This window comes from Carcharodon carcharias, chromosome 8 (genome assembly GCF_017639515.1).
Source record: "Carcharodon carcharias isolate sCarCar2 chromosome 8, sCarCar2.pri, whole genome shotgun sequence".
Classification (NCBI taxonomy): domain Eukaryota; kingdom Metazoa; phylum Chordata; class Chondrichthyes; order Lamniformes; family Lamnidae; genus Carcharodon; species Carcharodon carcharias.
Window position 1 is genome coordinate 150,679,498 of NC_054474.1, and position 17,219 is coordinate 150,696,716.

The following is a 17,219-nucleotide window of genomic DNA, read 5'->3' on the forward strand; positions in this document are numbered from 1 at the left end:
AATACTGTACAAAACAAAAAAATTGAGATCTAAACTGATGTACATGAGGCAAATCATCAGCACCTCTATAAAAGTTTTGAGTAAACCAGACAGCAATTTGTCCCATCATACATAAAACACCAAAAGATCCAAACTAAACCATCCTAAAATATGTTTTTCTGTCTGAGATAACCTGGAGAAATCATGAAGAAGAAAGTAGCTGCGAATATAGAGAACTATCAAACAATAACAGCTTCCAGTATAGTTCCCACCCTAATCAGATCAATTCCCTGTGGAAGTGCCAGAGTAGTGGCATTAAAGGAATGTCAGATTGGCAGCTAAACATTACAACACTCGCTACAACAGATCATAACTAGCAATTATAGAATGATACTCTGGTAAATCCAACTATTGATAAAGCATGTAATGTTGTCATTTATTTCAGCACTGTTTGTGGGGCCTCGATGTATGCAAAGTGGCTGCTGCATCTGCCTACATAACAGTGGTAACTACTCTTCAAAAGTGATCATTGGCTGTCAAGTACTTTGAAATGTCCTGAAAGATATGATAATTAATGCACAAATACTGCATGCAAATTCCCTCTTTCAATACAGCCAACGTACAACAGCCAATACTGTCTGATGCTGGTTCTCAAGATCAGTTTTGGTATCTTTAACAAATTTGATTTAATTTTAAAAAATACCCATTAGAGTTATTATCCCAGAATCTTTCCTGATGCAAAAGCATGCCTCATCAGCATCTTTTGTTATAACATGCTTTGGTGCTGGTGGAAAGTTAGAACGGCCACTCTAAAGAGAATCACTTTCTGAATGTGCTGCAATCACAACAATGCTCAGCAGCAGTATCGAGCTGAAAGTGTAGTACTCACTTCCCTTTATAATGCATTGGTATAACCGCACTTGAGATATTGTGCTCAGCCCTGGTCATCACAGTACAGCTATTGAAAGTACACTGCTGAGAACAACCAGAACAATTGAGCAGATGGAAGGATTAAATTATGAGTTATTATGTAAATTGGGCAGATTCTCACTAGAAAAGAGAAGGTTAAGAGATGATGTGATTGCTGTTTCTAGACTTCTAAAAGGGCTAGATAATGTTGACTTAAACAAGTTTTCTTCATAGAGGTGTTCAAAATTAGGAAGGGTTATCACAGAATCTCACAGTGCAGAAGAGGGCCTTTGGCCCATTGAGTCTGCACCGACACGTGGAAGAAATTGTTTCCAGTTGCAGGAGGATCAGTAAACAGAAGATATAATTTGTAATGACTGGCAAAGGTAATATGAGGAAACTTTCTGTCTACAACGAGTTATGATTTGGAATGCACTGCCAGAAAGGGTGGTGGGAGCAAGATTTAATAGCAACATTCAAAAGAGAATTGAATAAATACTTGAAGACAAAAATTGGCAGTAGCTGCAGATGACTTGGACAGGTCTATTAAATAGCTTGCACAAGCACGATGGACGAAATCTCCTCCTTCTGGGTTGTATCATTCTACAATATTAAGCTAGTTCGCCATGTCCAGAACAGTTGAACTAGAGGGCAAGACCTGCACTTGAAGGGAGGTAAATTCAAAACTAATTGAGGCAATATTATTTCAGTGAGCTGTGAGAAAGAGGTTAACCTAAACAGGGAGAGGAGAGCTGGGCTTTTCACAGTTTGAAACAGTGAGAGGAGAGCCAGGATTTTCACAGTTTAAAACAGAGAGAGGAGAGCTGGGAGTTTTACAATTTAGAAGAGCGAGAGGACAGCTGGGATTTCTACAGTTTAAAACAGCGAGAGGACAGCCAGGACCACACGCAGAGTGGACCTATGTGAGAAGGGCAGCAGGAGCAGGAGATAAAAAAACCAGCAGCCTGTTTCTACCTGTCAGGGCCAAAGTGTGACGTCACAGGAAAACAGGTAGGTGATTGGTGGGTATCTCTTGCGTGTCTCTTTTGATTAACCAAGTGGTTTAAATCAGGAGATGTTATTACAGCTGAAGGGTACAGTTAAGAAATTCACTTTTAAAATATTTAACATCCAAATTAATTAATTAAATAGAACAGAGATGGCTGGGCAGGCAGTGCGTTGCAGCTGCAGTACGTGGGAACTGCTGGATGCCAGTGTGATCCACGGCGACCACATCTGCAGCAAGCATTGGCTGCTCGAGGAACTTTGGCTCAGAGCTGATGAACTGGAGTCTGAGCTGCAGATACTGCAACACATCAGGGAGGGGGAGAGTTACCTGGACACTGTTTCAGGAGGCAGTCACACCCCTTAGATTAACTACATCAATTTTGGTCTGTTGTCAGGGACAGGAGGGTGTGACTGTGAGTGAGGCAGGAATGGCTTTGGAGGTGCCTCAGCCAGTGCCCTTGTCCAATAGGTATGAGGTTCTTGCTCTAGGTGTGGATGAGGGCACAGACTGCAGGGAGGATGCGCAAACTGACCACAGTACCATGGTACAGAGCACCATTCAAGTTGGAGGGAGAACAGAAAAATGTAGCATTAATAGGGAATAGCATAGTTAGAGGAATAGATACTGTTCTCTGCAGCAAAGACAGGGAGCCCTGAAGGCTGTGTTGCCTACCTGGTGCCAAGGTTAAGGACATCTCTTCTGGGCTGGAGAGGAACTTGGAGTGGGAGGGGAAGGATCCAGTTGTCGTGGTCCACATAGGTACCAAAGACACAGGTAGGAATAGGAAAGAGGTTCTGCTCAGGGACTACGAGCAGCTAGGGGCTAAATTAAAAAGCAGAACCACAAAGGTAATAATCTTTGGATTACTACCTGAGACATGTGCAAATTGGCATAGGGTAAATAAGATTAGAGAGGTAAACGCGTGGCTCAAAGATTGGTGTGGGAGAAATGGGTTTTGATTAATGGGGCACTGGCATCAATACTGGGGAAGGAGAGCACTGTTCCATTGGGACAGGCTTCATTTGAGCCATGCTGGGACCATTGTCCTGGTGAATCGTATAACTAGGGTTGTAGATAGGACTTTAAGCTAATGTGTGTGGGGGGGGGGGGGGGGGGCCTCAATTGAAGGAAAGTTTAAAAAAATCGGAAGTAAATGAAAGAGCAGGGGAGCAAGGTAGTGAAAAGGGAAAACGATAATCAAAGTGTGACAGGAAGGGGCAGAAAATATAAACAGAAGAGTGCAGCAGAAATTAGAACCAGAATGAGTAATAATGGTAAAAAAGTCAAAGCATAAGGCTCTTTGTACGCAGCATTTGTTAACAAGATAGATGAGTTGACGGCACAAATAGAAATAAATGGATATGACTTGATAGCTGTTACAGAGATGTGGCTGCAGGTTGACCAAGACTGGGAACTCAATATTCATGGGTATTTGATGTTCCTGAAAAATAAGCAAAAAGGAAAAAGAGGTAGAGTAGCTTTGTTAATAAAGGAAGGTATCAGTGCAGTGGTGGGTAGTGATATAGGTGCGACAGATCGCGATGTGGAATCAATTTAGGTGGAAATAAGGAAAGCAAGGGGAAGAAGTCATGGGTGGGAGTCGTCTATAGGCCCCCGAAGAGTTACCTCACTGTAGGGCAAAGTATAAATTGGGAATTAAAGAAGGGCACTACAATTGTCATGGGTGATTTTTATATGCATATTGACTGGACAAATCAGGTTGGCATAGGTAACATGGAAGGCAAATTTATAGAGTGCATCAGGGATTGTTTCTTAGAGCAGATTGCAGAACCTACCCAGGAACAGGCTATTTTAGGTATAGTAATGTGTAATGAGGTAGGATTAATAAGGGATCTCTTAATTAAGGATCCTCAGGAAGGTAGCAATCACAACATGGTAGAATTTCAAATTGTTTGAGGGTGAGCAACTCGGGTCTCAAACCAGTGTCCTCAACTTAAATAAGGGCAATTACAGAGGTATGAAGAATGAGTCGTCTAAAACCGATTGCAAAAATAGACTAAGGGGAAGGTCAGTGGACCAGCAGTGGCAGACATTTAAGCAGATAATTCATAACGCTCAGCAAAAATTTATCCAAGTCAAAAGGAAGGACTCGATGAGAAGGATGAACTAGCCTTAGTTAACAAAGGCAGTCAAGGAGAGCATTCAATCAAAAACTAAGGCATACAAAGCAGCTAAAACCAGTGGTAGGCCAGAGGATTGGGAATTTTTAGGAACCAGCAGTGGATGACTAAACAGCTAATAAAGAGGGAAAAAATTGATTATGAAAGTAAATTGGCAAGAAATATAAAAACAAACAGCAAGGCCTTCTACAGTTATATAAAAAGAAAGTAGCTAAAGTGAGGGTGGGACCCTTGGAGGATGCAGCTCGAGAATTGATAATAGGGAACAGGAAAATGGCAGATAATTTAAACTAATATTTTGCATCGGTCTTCATGGTGGAGGACACTATAAACATTCCAAAGATATCAGATAAGGAGCTAATGGGAGGAAAGACTTTGTAACAGTCTCTATCACGAGGGGCAAAGCATTTGACAAACGAATGGGGCTAAATGCAGACAAGTCGCCAGGACCTGATGGCTTGCAACCAACAGTTTTAAAGGAAGTGGAAGTGGCTGCAGAGATAGTGGTGGTATATTCCAGAAATATTCCAGAACTCACTGGATTCCAGGAGGGTCCCAGCGGATTGGAAAACTGCTAATGTGATGCCCCTGTTCAAGGAGGGAGAGAAACAAAAAGCAGGAAGCTATAGGCCAGTCAGCCTAACATCTGCTGTTGGGAAAATGCTAGAGTCCATTATTAAGGAAGAAATGGGACATTTAGAAAAGCTTAACGCAATCAAACAGAGTCCACATGGTTTTGATAAAGGGAAATCATGTTTGACAAATTTGCTAAAGTTCTTTGAGGATATAACAAGCAGAGTTGATAAATGGGAACCAGTAGATGTAGTGTATTTGGATTTCCTGAAGGCATTCAATAAGGTTATTGCACAAGACAGGAGCTCACGGTACTGGGGGTAATATACAAGCGTGGATTGAGGATTGGTTAACACACAGAAGACAAAGTTGGAATTAATGGGTCTTTTTCATGTTGGAAAAATGTAACTAGTGGAATGCCACAAGGATCAGCCCTAGGGCCTCAATTATTTACTATCTATATTAATGACTTGGAAGAGGGGGCAGAGTGTAATGTATCCAAATTTGCTGATGATACAAACATAGGTGGATGGGCATGTTGTGGGAAGGACATAAGGAATCTATAACGGGATATAGACAGGTTGAGTGAGTGGGCAAAAACTTGGCAGATGGAGTTTAATGTAGGAAAATGTGAGGTCATGCACTTTGGTAGGAAAAATCAAAAGGCAGACTATTCTTTAAATGAAGAGAGACTCCAAAGAAGTGCAGCACAGAGGGATCTGGGTGTTCTTGTGCATGAAACACAAAAAATTAGTATGCAGGTGCAGCAAGTAATTAAGAAGGCATATGGAATTTTGGCCTGTATTGCTAAGGGGTTGGAGTTTAAAAATAGGGAAGTCTTGTTACAACAATGCAGGGTGTTGGTGAGGCCGCACCAGGAGTACTGTGTATAGTTTTGGTCCTCATAGTTAAGAAAGGATACACTGGCATTGGAGGCAGTTCAAAAGAGATTCACTAGGTGGATTCCTGTGATTAAGGGGTTGACTTATCAAGAACGGCTAAACAGGTTAGTCCTTTATTCACTAGAGTTTAGAAGAATGAGGGGTGATCTTATTGAACTGTACAAGATTCTGAGGGGGCTTGACAGGGTAGATGTTAAGATGTTTCCACTAGTGGGGGAATCTCAAACTAGAGGATATAGTTACAGAATAAGGGGATGCTTATTTAAAACTGAGATGCAAAGGAATTTCTTCTCTCAGAGGATACTGAATGCCTAGAATTCCCTACCCCAGAGAGTTATGGACGTTAGATCGCTAAAAGTATTTATAAAGAGGAGGTAGACAGATTTTTGAAATATCAGGGAGTTGAGGGTTCTGAGGAACTGACACAAAGAGGCATTGAGGCCTGGGGCACATCAGCCACAGTCTTACTGAATGGCAGGGCAGGCTTGAGGGGCCGAATGGCCTACTCCTGCTCCTATTTCTTATGTTCTTATAGGGACAGTGGGAGCAGTTAGCACTGATGCATTCAAAATACAAATTAGATAAGGTATCTTTCAGAATCTCATTTTGGGATACAGAATGCGAGTAATTGAGACAAGATGTGGCAGGCTCCGCATGCTGGAGATGAACAGGCAGCTTTGTACCTATGATTCCCAAAGCTCTTCACCACTGTGGGGGGCCTTTCCTCGCCGTGTCTGGATCTGTTCATTGGTAGAGAGTGATTGCTGTAATTAGATGAAACTCCATTATCATGGTATCATGGGGTTAGACTATTAGGATTTTTTAAATCTTTCATGGGATGTGGGGGCTGGTGTGGGGGTGCTGGCTAGGCCAGCATTTGTTGTCCATCCCTAATATGGACAGTGGAAGGTAAACAAGGTGGATCTTAGTTAAAAGCAAAAAACTGCGGATGCTGGAAATCCAAAACAAAAATAAAAATACCTGGAAAAACACAACAGGTCTGGCAGCATCTGCGGAGAGGAACACAGTTAACGTTTCGAGTCCGTATGACTCTTCAACAGAACAGTGGATCTTGGTCTTTTTTCAGTCTAGCAATTCCTATGTTTTCCATCAACAGATTTGCTCAGCTGTGTCTTTTAAAACAGTACACTCTCAAACTTGTGTGTCAGGATCAACTGGAATATTAAACACAGTGTACAGGCAGTACTGTGTTGCACCACTACAACTGGTATATAGTACACAGATGCTCAAGTTCATTTTTTTTATTTTAAAAGGGTGCAATGTAACGATATTCAGTGACAGATTTAAAAATATAAATCTCATAGAAGTCAGTTTTAAGGGGAGGTGGGAGGGGGGAAATTAGACCATAAGACGTAGGAGAAGTAGGCCATTCAGCCCATCGAGTCTGCTCCGCCATTCAATGAGATCACGGTTGATCTGATAATCCTCAACTCCACTTCCCTGCCTTTTCCCCTTAGCCCTTGATTCCCTTACTGATTTGAGCTACTCGAGGCAAAATCTTGCTTTTGTTAGTATATGAAATTCACAAGATGTGTCATAGGATATTGTGTCATTACAGATCACCAACCTTAATTGTAAGTAGCACTGAACTTCACTTCTGCTTAAAACAGCTGAGAATTGGCAAAAGTCCAGCAAATCACTGGGATCTGTTACAATATTGACTCAGTGCACTGGGCGAGTAACATTAAATCACCATAGATACCAGAACATCCTCTTCATTTACATTGAACAATTGTTCAGGAGTGCTTTTGAACAGTATGTGTTCAATTAATTTAATTAACATATGCAATGAACCAAAAAAAACCAAGTATAAACACAGACATACAGCAAACATGCACAACTTTGGGTAATTGCAGACAGACTCATTAAAAAGACACCTATAACTCCCTTCCTTTCCTGGTTTTAAACATGATGAAATAACATCACCAATAGTTAGCTTCAAAATATTAAAAGATTACCAATGTAAGAATGCTTCAAAGGTTACGACAGTATTAAGAAAGGAATTTACCCTATCATAACACTGCCTTGTGCACCTTCTACCAACATAGTGACAATGTTAGCCTACCTTGCATCTGCTGCATTATCAAAGCACGATGCAGCATAGGATTCGGATTAAGGAGTGAAGGCTGACTCGTTGGGCGTAGGTTTAGCTGCTGCTGTTGTTGTTGCTGCTGCTGCTGCTGTTGCTGTGGCTGTGGCTGTGGCGGCTGACGTTGCTGCTGTTGTTGAGGGTGGTGGTGATGATGAGGGTGTTGCTGCTGATGTTGCTGCACAGCCCTACAAAGAGAATCAATCTTATTAAAAACAAAAATATTTCCCCAACATGGGATTGAGTTAGAAATATATGATATAGATGCACAATAAGCGAAATCAACAATCTTAATCTTTAATGAGTATAGTAACAATTCATTGCAGTATTGTGTTACCCAACCATCTGCCTATGTGCTAATAATTGCTCTAAAGTTCCAATTCTCTGATGGGACTTATGTTGCTCACGTTTCCTTGTGGTGTTACCCATTCTAATACAAGCATTGAAATGGCATGAATCCTTTTGAGGTTCCGATTGTAATTTGACAGCAAGGCTCTGATGTAAACAAAATCAGTTAACTGTGTGTGAGAAGATGTAGTTGGTGCTTCAGGACATTTTCAGTGCATTGTATGCAAAGGACATTTCATAATGCAATTGTGCTTTCCAGGGTATAACCATCTCCACACCATCCAGCAAAACACCACAGCAAAGCCACATTACTAATATCCCAACCAGTCCCTCCAAGAGCTGAATCTAACAATCCTGAATTAAGATGCCAGGCCCTTCAGTCACCTCTGTCATGAATAATCAAGGGGTTTAAAGCACAAGCTTGCAAAACTGATGCCCAAACATCAGATTCCTGCCCATACCGAGGGCCACAAATGCAGCAGTTCAGCATTCAACATTATTTTATTTTGCCTTAATAGTGTGTTATTTGTGTTGCTGCATGTGAAAAACAAGTTACTGATACAATAACACATTTTGTTTTATTTTATTACGAAAGCCAGGAATCCATCAACAGGTTACGGTGTCGGCCATTGTTCAATGGGTAGCGCGCTCTCTGTGGGTTCAAATCAGACTCCAGGGGCTTGAGCTGATGCAGAATTGCACTGTCACAGATTCAGACTGCTGCACTGTCAGAAATGAAGTCCTCTGGATGAGACAGTAAACTGAGGTCATTCAAGTTAGTATCCTAAAATCCATTGATCTATGAGAATGAAGGGATATGGGGAGCGGGCAGAAAGTGAAGTTGACAATGAAGGTCAACCATGATCGTACTGAATGACAAAATATCAGCCATGATCATGGTGAATGGCAGAGCAGGCTTGAGGGGCCATATGGTATACTCCTGCTATTATTTCTTATGCTGTTAGGTAGACATGAAAAATCCTATGGCATTATTTCAAAGGAGCAGGGGAATTTTCAGTGTTCTGGGCCAATATTAATTCCTCAACCAATCACAAGCATATCATCAGATTGTTATCATATTACTGTTTGTGGGAGTTTGCTGTACGCAATTTAGCTGCCACATTTTCTTCATTACCAAAGTGATCCCACTTCAACAAGTACTTTGTCAGCTGTAAAGTGCTCTGGGACATCCTGAGATCATGAAAACTGATATAAAAAGGCAAGTTCTTTTTCTTTAATATCTCATCAAGTCCCTGAAAGGGTGCCAGTTTTTGCAGCAGGCTTAAATACCTGCAGTGGTTGTTCCACGCATGGAAACTTTCAAAACCGCTCCTGTAAAACTTGTTTTTAAAAAAAATAGCAACAAGAGCTTAGCACTTCTGTAAAGGAAAGGAAAATGAAGGAAACATCAGTCACAGCTACTTGCTTGCAGCAGTTGGATATCCTTCAGCAGAACTCAAACAGCAATGCATCAAACTCCCCTCTTGTCAGTTGAACTTAGTCTTGAAAGTTCACATAGACCAGAGTGCTTAACTACTTAAAACAAAATCATCCATTGGCAACACAGAAGTAAAGTCAGAGGTTTTTTCCTGATTTGAACCTGCAGAGCGCGCACTACCCACTGAACTATGGCCGACACTAAGCCATTGATGGACTCCTGGCTTTCGTAATAAAACAAAACAAAATGTGTTACTGTATCAGTAACTTGTTTTTCGCATGCAGCAACACAAATAACACACTATTAAGGCAAAATAATGCTGAATGCTGAACTGTTGCATTTGTGGCTCACGGCATGGGCAGGTTCCAATATAAAATACATCAAGAAAACTATTCAACGGGGTTTAAACAAAGTGTATTACAATAGGATGAATGAATAGACCTGGTCTATATATTAAGTAGAGGAGGTCTATATTCCCTAGAATTTAGATGATGATAGGTCATCGCATTGAAACATATAAAATTCTTAAAGAACTTGACAGCATAGATGCTGAGACACTTTTTCCTCTGGCTAGTGTCTAAAACCAGGAATCATTGTCAAAGCATAAGGGGGGTCATCATTTAGGACTGAGAGGAGAAGAATTTCTTCACTCACCGGTTATATTGTGGAACTGGTCAGAAGGCAGGATTTTGCCAATCATAAATATCTCATGTTCAGAGATGAAGAGATGGGTCCCAAAGGCCTACACTATGTTGCAGGTTAAACACCGCCGATAAATGGAAAGCTCTGTTCCAGTAAAGTGTTCTGTAGAAACTTTCTGTCTGGGTTTGGTCTCTAGAACATCTCAATCCAGACAAGTTGCAATAGGATCACTGTCTGTGGCTCAACAATGGGACACAGGGCAAATAGCAATCAGCTTACGCTAAGAAATCAAAACCTCAACACAGAGTGCAAGGGTGCAATTATCATATGTGGGCAAGTTTTCTACCTTTCAACAATTTATAGAACCTTTAAGGTTGTAAAAGTTACAAGTTTTATAATGGTACAATCAGATAAAATAATTGGCAGAGCCACAGGAGGAGACATTAGAACAGGTGCTTGGTCAAAGAAATAGATTTTAAAGCATGCATTGAAGGAAGCGAAGAGAGCTATAGATAAGGAATTGTAGAGCTTAGGACCAAGCCAACTTTTGTTTTCATATTCATTCATGGGATGTAGGCGTCGCTGGCTAGGCCAGCATTTATTGCCCATCCCTAACTGCTCTGTTCAAAGGGCATTTAGGAGCCAAACACATTGCTGTGGGTCTGGAGTCACATATAGGCCAGACCAGGTAAGGGCAGCAGATTTCCTTCCCTATAGGACATTAGTGAACCAGATGGGCTTTTACGACAATTGGCAATGGTTTCATGGTCATCAGACTTATAGACTCAGACATCTACAGCACAGAAGGAGGCACATCATGTCCACGTAAGTCAACAAAGATCTGACTACACTAATCCCATTTTCCAGCGCTTGGCCCATAGCCCTGGAGGATATGGCAACACATGTGAATATCTAAACACTTCTTAAATGTTACGAAGTGAGTTCCAGACTCCCACCACCCTCTGGGTGAAAAGAATTCTCAATTCCCCTCTTTGCCTTCTACCTTTTACCTTAAATCTATGCCCCCTGGTTATTGACTCCACTACTAATGGGAAAAGTGCCTTCCTATCCACCCTATCTATGCCCCTCATAATCTCATACACCTCTATCAGGTTCCCTCTCAACCTTCACTGCTGCAAAGAAGACAACCCCAGCCTATCCAATCTTTCCTCATAGCTCAGACCCTCCAGCCAGGCAGCATCCTGGTAAATCTCCTCTGTACCCTCTCCAGTGCAATCACATTCTTCCTATAATGTGGTGACTAGAACTGCACGCAGTACGCCAGTTGTGGCCTAATCAGCATTTTATACAGTTCCAGCATAACCTTCCTGCTCTTGTATACTATGCCTCAGCTAATGAAGGCAAGTATCCCATATGCCTTCTTAACCACCTTATCTACCTGCCCTGCTATCTTCAGGGATAAATGGATATGCACACCAAGGACCCTCTGATCTTCAGTACTTTCCAGGGTCCTACCAGTCATAAAGTAATCTCTTGCCTGGTTAGCTTTCCCCAAGTGCATTATCTCACACTTTTCCGGGTTGAATTCCATTTGTCACTGCTCTGCTCACCTGACCAGTCCATTGATATCCTTCTGAAGTTTATGGCTATCCTCCTCACTATTTTTCACCCTATCAATTTTCATGTCATCCACGAACTTCTTGATCATATCTATTAAATTTAAGTCCAAACCATTTATGTACACCACAGACAGCAAGGGCCCCAGCACCAAGCCCTGCAGAGCCCCAATGGAAACAGACTTCCAGTCACAGAAACATCCCACTACCATCACCCTCTGGTTCCTGCTTCTCAGCCAATTTTGGATCCAACATGCCATTTTGCCTTGGATCCCATAGGCTCTTACTTTCTTGACCAGTTTACCATGAGGGACCTTATCAAAAACCTTGCTAAAGTCCATGTAGACCACATCAAATGCATTATCCTCATCGATACTCCTGGTTACCTCCTCAAAAAATTCAATCAAATTTGTCAAACACAACCTTCCCTTAACTAATCCATGCTGACTATCCCTGATACAAATCTGTCTCTCTCCTAAGTGCAGATATATTCTGTCCCTCAGAATTCTTTCTATTAACTTCCCCACCACCAAGGTTAGACTAACTGGCCTGTAATTTTCTGGTCTATCCCTTTCTCCCTTTTTAAATAATGGGACGACGTTAGCAGTCCTCCAGTCCTCTGGCACCTGACCTGTGGCCAGAGAGGATTTGAAAATTACTGCCAGGGCCCCCGATATCTCTTCCCTTGCCTCTGTCAACAGCCTGGGATACATCTCATCTGGGCCTGCGGATTTATCCACCTTTAAGGTCGCTAAACCCGCTAATACCTCCTCTCTATGTTAATTTCCGCTAATATTTCAGTCCTCCACCCTGATGTCTATATCTGTGTCGCCTTTTTCCATATTAAAGACCTATGCAAAGTATTCATTGAGAACTGCACCCATGTCTTCCAGGTCCACATACAGATTACCTCTATGGTCCCTAATTGCCTCTTTCCCTAGTTATTCTCTTGCTCTTTATATATTTAAAAAACCCCTTTGGGTTTTCCTTTATTCTGCCCACCAGTGCTTTCTCATGCATTCTCTTAGCTTTCCTAATTTCCTTTTTAAGTTCCCCTCTGCACTTTTTATACTCCTCTAAGGACTCTACCCTATTGAGCCTTCGGTATCTGCCATAAGCTTCTCGGTTTTTCTTAATCCTAACCTTTGCTTTTAATTCCAGATTTTTACTGAATTCAAATTTCACCATCTGCCATGGTGGGATTCAAACCTGGGTCCCCAAAGAATTACACGGGGTCTTTTGGATTACTAGTCCAGTGACAATACCACTATGCCACCACCTTCTGCAATGAGGACTGAAGACACAGCTGCCAATAGTGTGACAAAGTAAACTGCGTTTGTGCAAAAGGCCAGAACGAGAGGGATGTGGAGATCCCGGAGGGTTGTAGGAGGTTAAAGAGATAGGGAGGAGCATCATCACAGAATCAGAATCATTTAAGCACGGGGCAAACATTTTAAAAATTGAGGTGTCCAGGAACCAAAAGCCAACAGAAGTCAGAGTTTTGGATAAACTCCAGTTTATGGGGGATGGGAGGCCAGCCCAGAAAGCATTGGAATAGTTTATTATTAATTTATAGAATACTTCTCACAGCACTCTGCAGCATTGTTGCAGTATCTAATTTATCCTGCACGCTCTGCTGGGTATTGTTTTCTCAAAACTACCAGACAAGTTACTTTATGACAATCCACAGGGACTTGTGCATTTGGCTGTCCTTAAATCATTTAACTTGCCATGGGGCAATAAAAGCTCAAGCTCATATTCAGTCATTGATTCACACTGCAAAGATAAAAATCTCAAAAAATTCACCATAAGCAAGGCAGTTTTTAACCCTTTTCTGTAGGTTAACTAACTTCATACATTCATACTGAGCACTCTGGAGCACATTAACAGTAATTCACCCTGAATGCAAGTTTGCAGCTTGCCTGTGGCTCGTTTTTAAGATTACTGCTCTGTTTCATTGCTGTCCCTCTAGACACAAGATCAGACTATTAATCCAACAGACTGTTGTGTTCTGACTGCAATGCACCTGATATAGACTGAGTTCTGCTGCCCCACCTCCTGCAGTGTTGGCCACAAGTCCTCAAATGCAGCATTCCCAATGCTTTCTTAACTAACACATACTGCATGTGATTTAAACACATACACAGATTCAGCCAGGACAAGCAGCAGAGGAGCTGTTAACATGCCAGCTTACATAAAACAATACCAGTATCAACAGTAATACTGCATAGAACCAATTCTGCAGCAGGTTGCAAAAAGTCCTGTTCACCCATTCTCACTTGTCTTACATTGGATCCCAGTCCTCAAATGCCACAATTTTAAAATTCTCACCCATGTGTTCAAATCTCTCCATAGCTTTGCCCCTCTCCATATGCTTTCCCCAGTCCTAAACCTCCAAGAGCTGCATTCCTCCAAATGTAGCCTCTCTCTTATCTCCAACACTCCCTTCGCTCCACCACTGGTAGCTGTGCCTTCAGCTATCTAGGCTGTAAGGTCTGGAACTCCCTCCCTAAAGCTCTCCACCTCGCTCTCCTATAAACATCCTTAAAATCAACCTCTTTAACTAAGCTCTTAGATATCCATCCCAATATCTTTCTTTGGATCGGTGACAATCTTTGGTTACACTGCTGTGCAGCATCTTAGGCTGCATTTCAAGTTGGTGTAGTTTCCTGAGGAAATGGGGTTGATGGGCTGAGTGGCCTTTTATCTCTGCTTTAAGTTTTTAACTGGATATGACTTTGAATAGACTGTCAGTACTTAAAGTTGACAAGGTACTAGGACCTGACGAGATGCATCCAAGGATATTGAAGGAAGTGAGAGTAGAAATTGCAGGGGCACTGGCCTTAATTTTTCAGTCTTCCTTAGACTCAGGGGAGGTGCCAGAGGACTGAAGAATTGCAAACATTAAGCCCTTGTTCAAAAAGGGTTGTAAGGATAAGCCCAGCAATTACAAACCAGTCAGTTTAACTTCAGTGGTGAGCAAAGCTCTAGAAACAATTATTCGGGATAGAATTAGTAGCCACATGGAAAAATATGAATTGATGAGGAAGAGCCAGCATGGATTTCTAAAGGGGAAATCGTGTTTAACTAACTTGCTGGAGATTTTTTGAAGAGGTAACAGAAAAGGTTGATGAGTGTAATGCTGTTGGTGTGGTGTACACGGACTTTCAAAAGGTATTTGATACAGTGACAGACAACAGACTTGTGAGAAAACTCATTGTTCATGGACTAAATGGGAGTAGCAGCAATGTGGATACAAAATTGGCTGAGTAATAGGAAACAAAGGGTAATGGTCAATGGATATTTTTCAGGCTGGAGGAAGCTTTGTTGTGTAAGTTCCCCAGGGGTTGGTATTGGGACCCTTGCTTTCCCTGATATATATTAACGATCTAACTAACCTGGCTGTGCAGGGGACAATTTCAAAGTTTGCAGATGATACGAAGCAAGCGAGTGTTGTAAACTGCGAGGAGGACAGTATAGAACTTCAAAAGGACATAGACAAGTTAGTGGAGTATGGCAGATAGGTGGCAGATGAAGTTCAATGCAGAGAAGTGTGAGGTGATGTATTTGGTATTAAGGACATTGACAGACAATATAAAATAAGGGGTGAAATTTTGAAGGGGGTGCAGGAGCAGAAAGATCTGGGTGTATAAGTGCATAGATCATTGAAGATGGCAGGACAGGTGAAGAGGGCAGTTAATAAAGCATATGGTGTCCCGGGTTTTATTAATAGGGACATAGAGTACAAGAGCAAGGAGGTTATGCTAAATTTATATTGGAGTATTGTGTACAGTTCTGGACGCCACATTATAGGGAGGATGTGAACACACTGGAGAGGGTGCAGAAGAGGTTTACAAGAATGGTTCCAGGGATCAGAAACTTCTGCTATGGGGATAGATTAGAGGGGTTGGGACTGTTCTCCTTGGAGAGAAGGCAGCCAAGAGGAGATTTGATAGAGATGTTCAAAACCATGAAAGGACTGGACAGAGTAGATAGGAAAAGCTGTTCCTACTTGTAAAAGGAACAAGAATGAGAGGGCACAGATATAAAGTGATTTGCAAAAGAAGCAAATGTGACATGAGGAAAAACTTTTTCACACAAGTGGTTTGGGTCTGGAATGTAGTGCCTGGGAGCGTGGTGGAGGCAGGTTCAATCGAGGCATAGATGATTATTTGAATCGAAACAATGTGCAGGGGTATGGGGAAAAGGCAGTGCAATGGCAAATGCTCATTTGGGAAGCTAGTGCTGACATGATAGGCCGAATGGCCTCCTTCTGTGCCATTAAAATTCTGTGACTTGAAAACTACTTAGTATCAGCTTGACTCTGATGGTGGCACTGTTCCCTCCAAGCCAGGAAGTTGTTTTCAAGCCTCAGTGAAGAACAATAGCATGTAACCTTAAATTTCATAAGCACGTCAACTTTAGATTCACAGTGAGATTTGCAAAGTGATGTCTTATTGTATTAAACTTGAGACCCAAAACCAACACTTCAATCAGAAATGAAAAGATGGAGTGATCTTTCAATTGTGAAGTTTCTTGCATCTGAAGTATTATCTTCTCTTATCCTTTTGCAAATGCTGACTGACTTGCTGTGTATAGAACCAGTTCCATTACTATTTTTCTCTCCACAGATGCTGTTAGAGTTGCTGAGTATTTCCAGCATTTTCTGTTTTCACTTGCATTTCTATAGCACCTAAGGACACCCCAAACATTTTACAGCTAATGAAGTAATTTTGAAGCTTAGTCACTGTTGTAATGTAGCAAACATGATGGCCAACCTGCAAACAGCAAAATCCCACAAACAGCAAGGTGATAAATAACTGAATAATCTGTGTCAGGTGACGTGGGCTAAGGGATAAATATTGGCTCAGAAAACTGGGGAGAACTCCCTTGCCCTTCTTTAAATAGTGGCATCCATGGGATCTTTGTTTAACGTCTCATCTGAAAGACTATACCAACAACAGTTGGGAGATAAAAACAAAAAACTGCGGATGCTGGAAATCCAAAACAAAAACAGAATTACCTGGAAAAACTCAGCAGGTCTGGCAGCATCGGCGGAGAAGAAAAGAGTTGACATTTCGAGTCCTCATGAGCCTTCAATAGAACTGTTCTGTTGAACAGTTGGGAGAGTCAGTTTGGATTATGGACTCAACTCCCTGAACGCTGTACATGCAAATACCCATTCAGGCCACAGACATCCCAGGCATTTATTTCACATTTAGTTCCAGATTGAAATGGGCCAACAGCTTTCCATCCCAGGGCCAGCTAAAAACAAGCTAATTAAAACTGAACACATTGCGAAAGATAAAATAAAAGCAGAACAGCCTCTCTCTCCACAGATTCTGTCAGACCTGCTGAGTTTTCCCAGAACTTTATGCTTTTATTTCACACTGTGAAAGCTGCTCTATAAAGGAATTTAACAAACAATGTTAACCTTTAAAGTTATTTACCATATTCTTTTAAAGCTCCACATTTTCATCCCTGATCGGCCCTCCTTCTGTCCCCCCATGCCTCCGCACCACGCCATTCATCCCCCCTCCATTCATCTCCACGCCATTCATCCCTCCTCCCCCACCCCCATGGCCATTCAT

The 17,219-nt window shown here is 41.8% G+C and overlaps 1 protein-coding gene across 1 annotated transcript in view; it reads right to left on the reverse strand.

Annotated features, from left to right (window-relative positions):
* ciz1a (cdkn1a interacting zinc finger protein 1a) overlaps positions 1-17,219 on the reverse strand; it is a 61,329-nt gene that overhangs the window by 42,961 nt on the left and 1,149 nt on the right. The window contains exon 2 of the mRNA XM_041194463.1: positions 7,600-7,811. Coding sequence (XP_041050397.1) covers positions 7,600-7,811 — 212 coding nt within the window. The remainder of the gene's footprint in view (positions 1-7,599; positions 7,812-17,219) is intronic.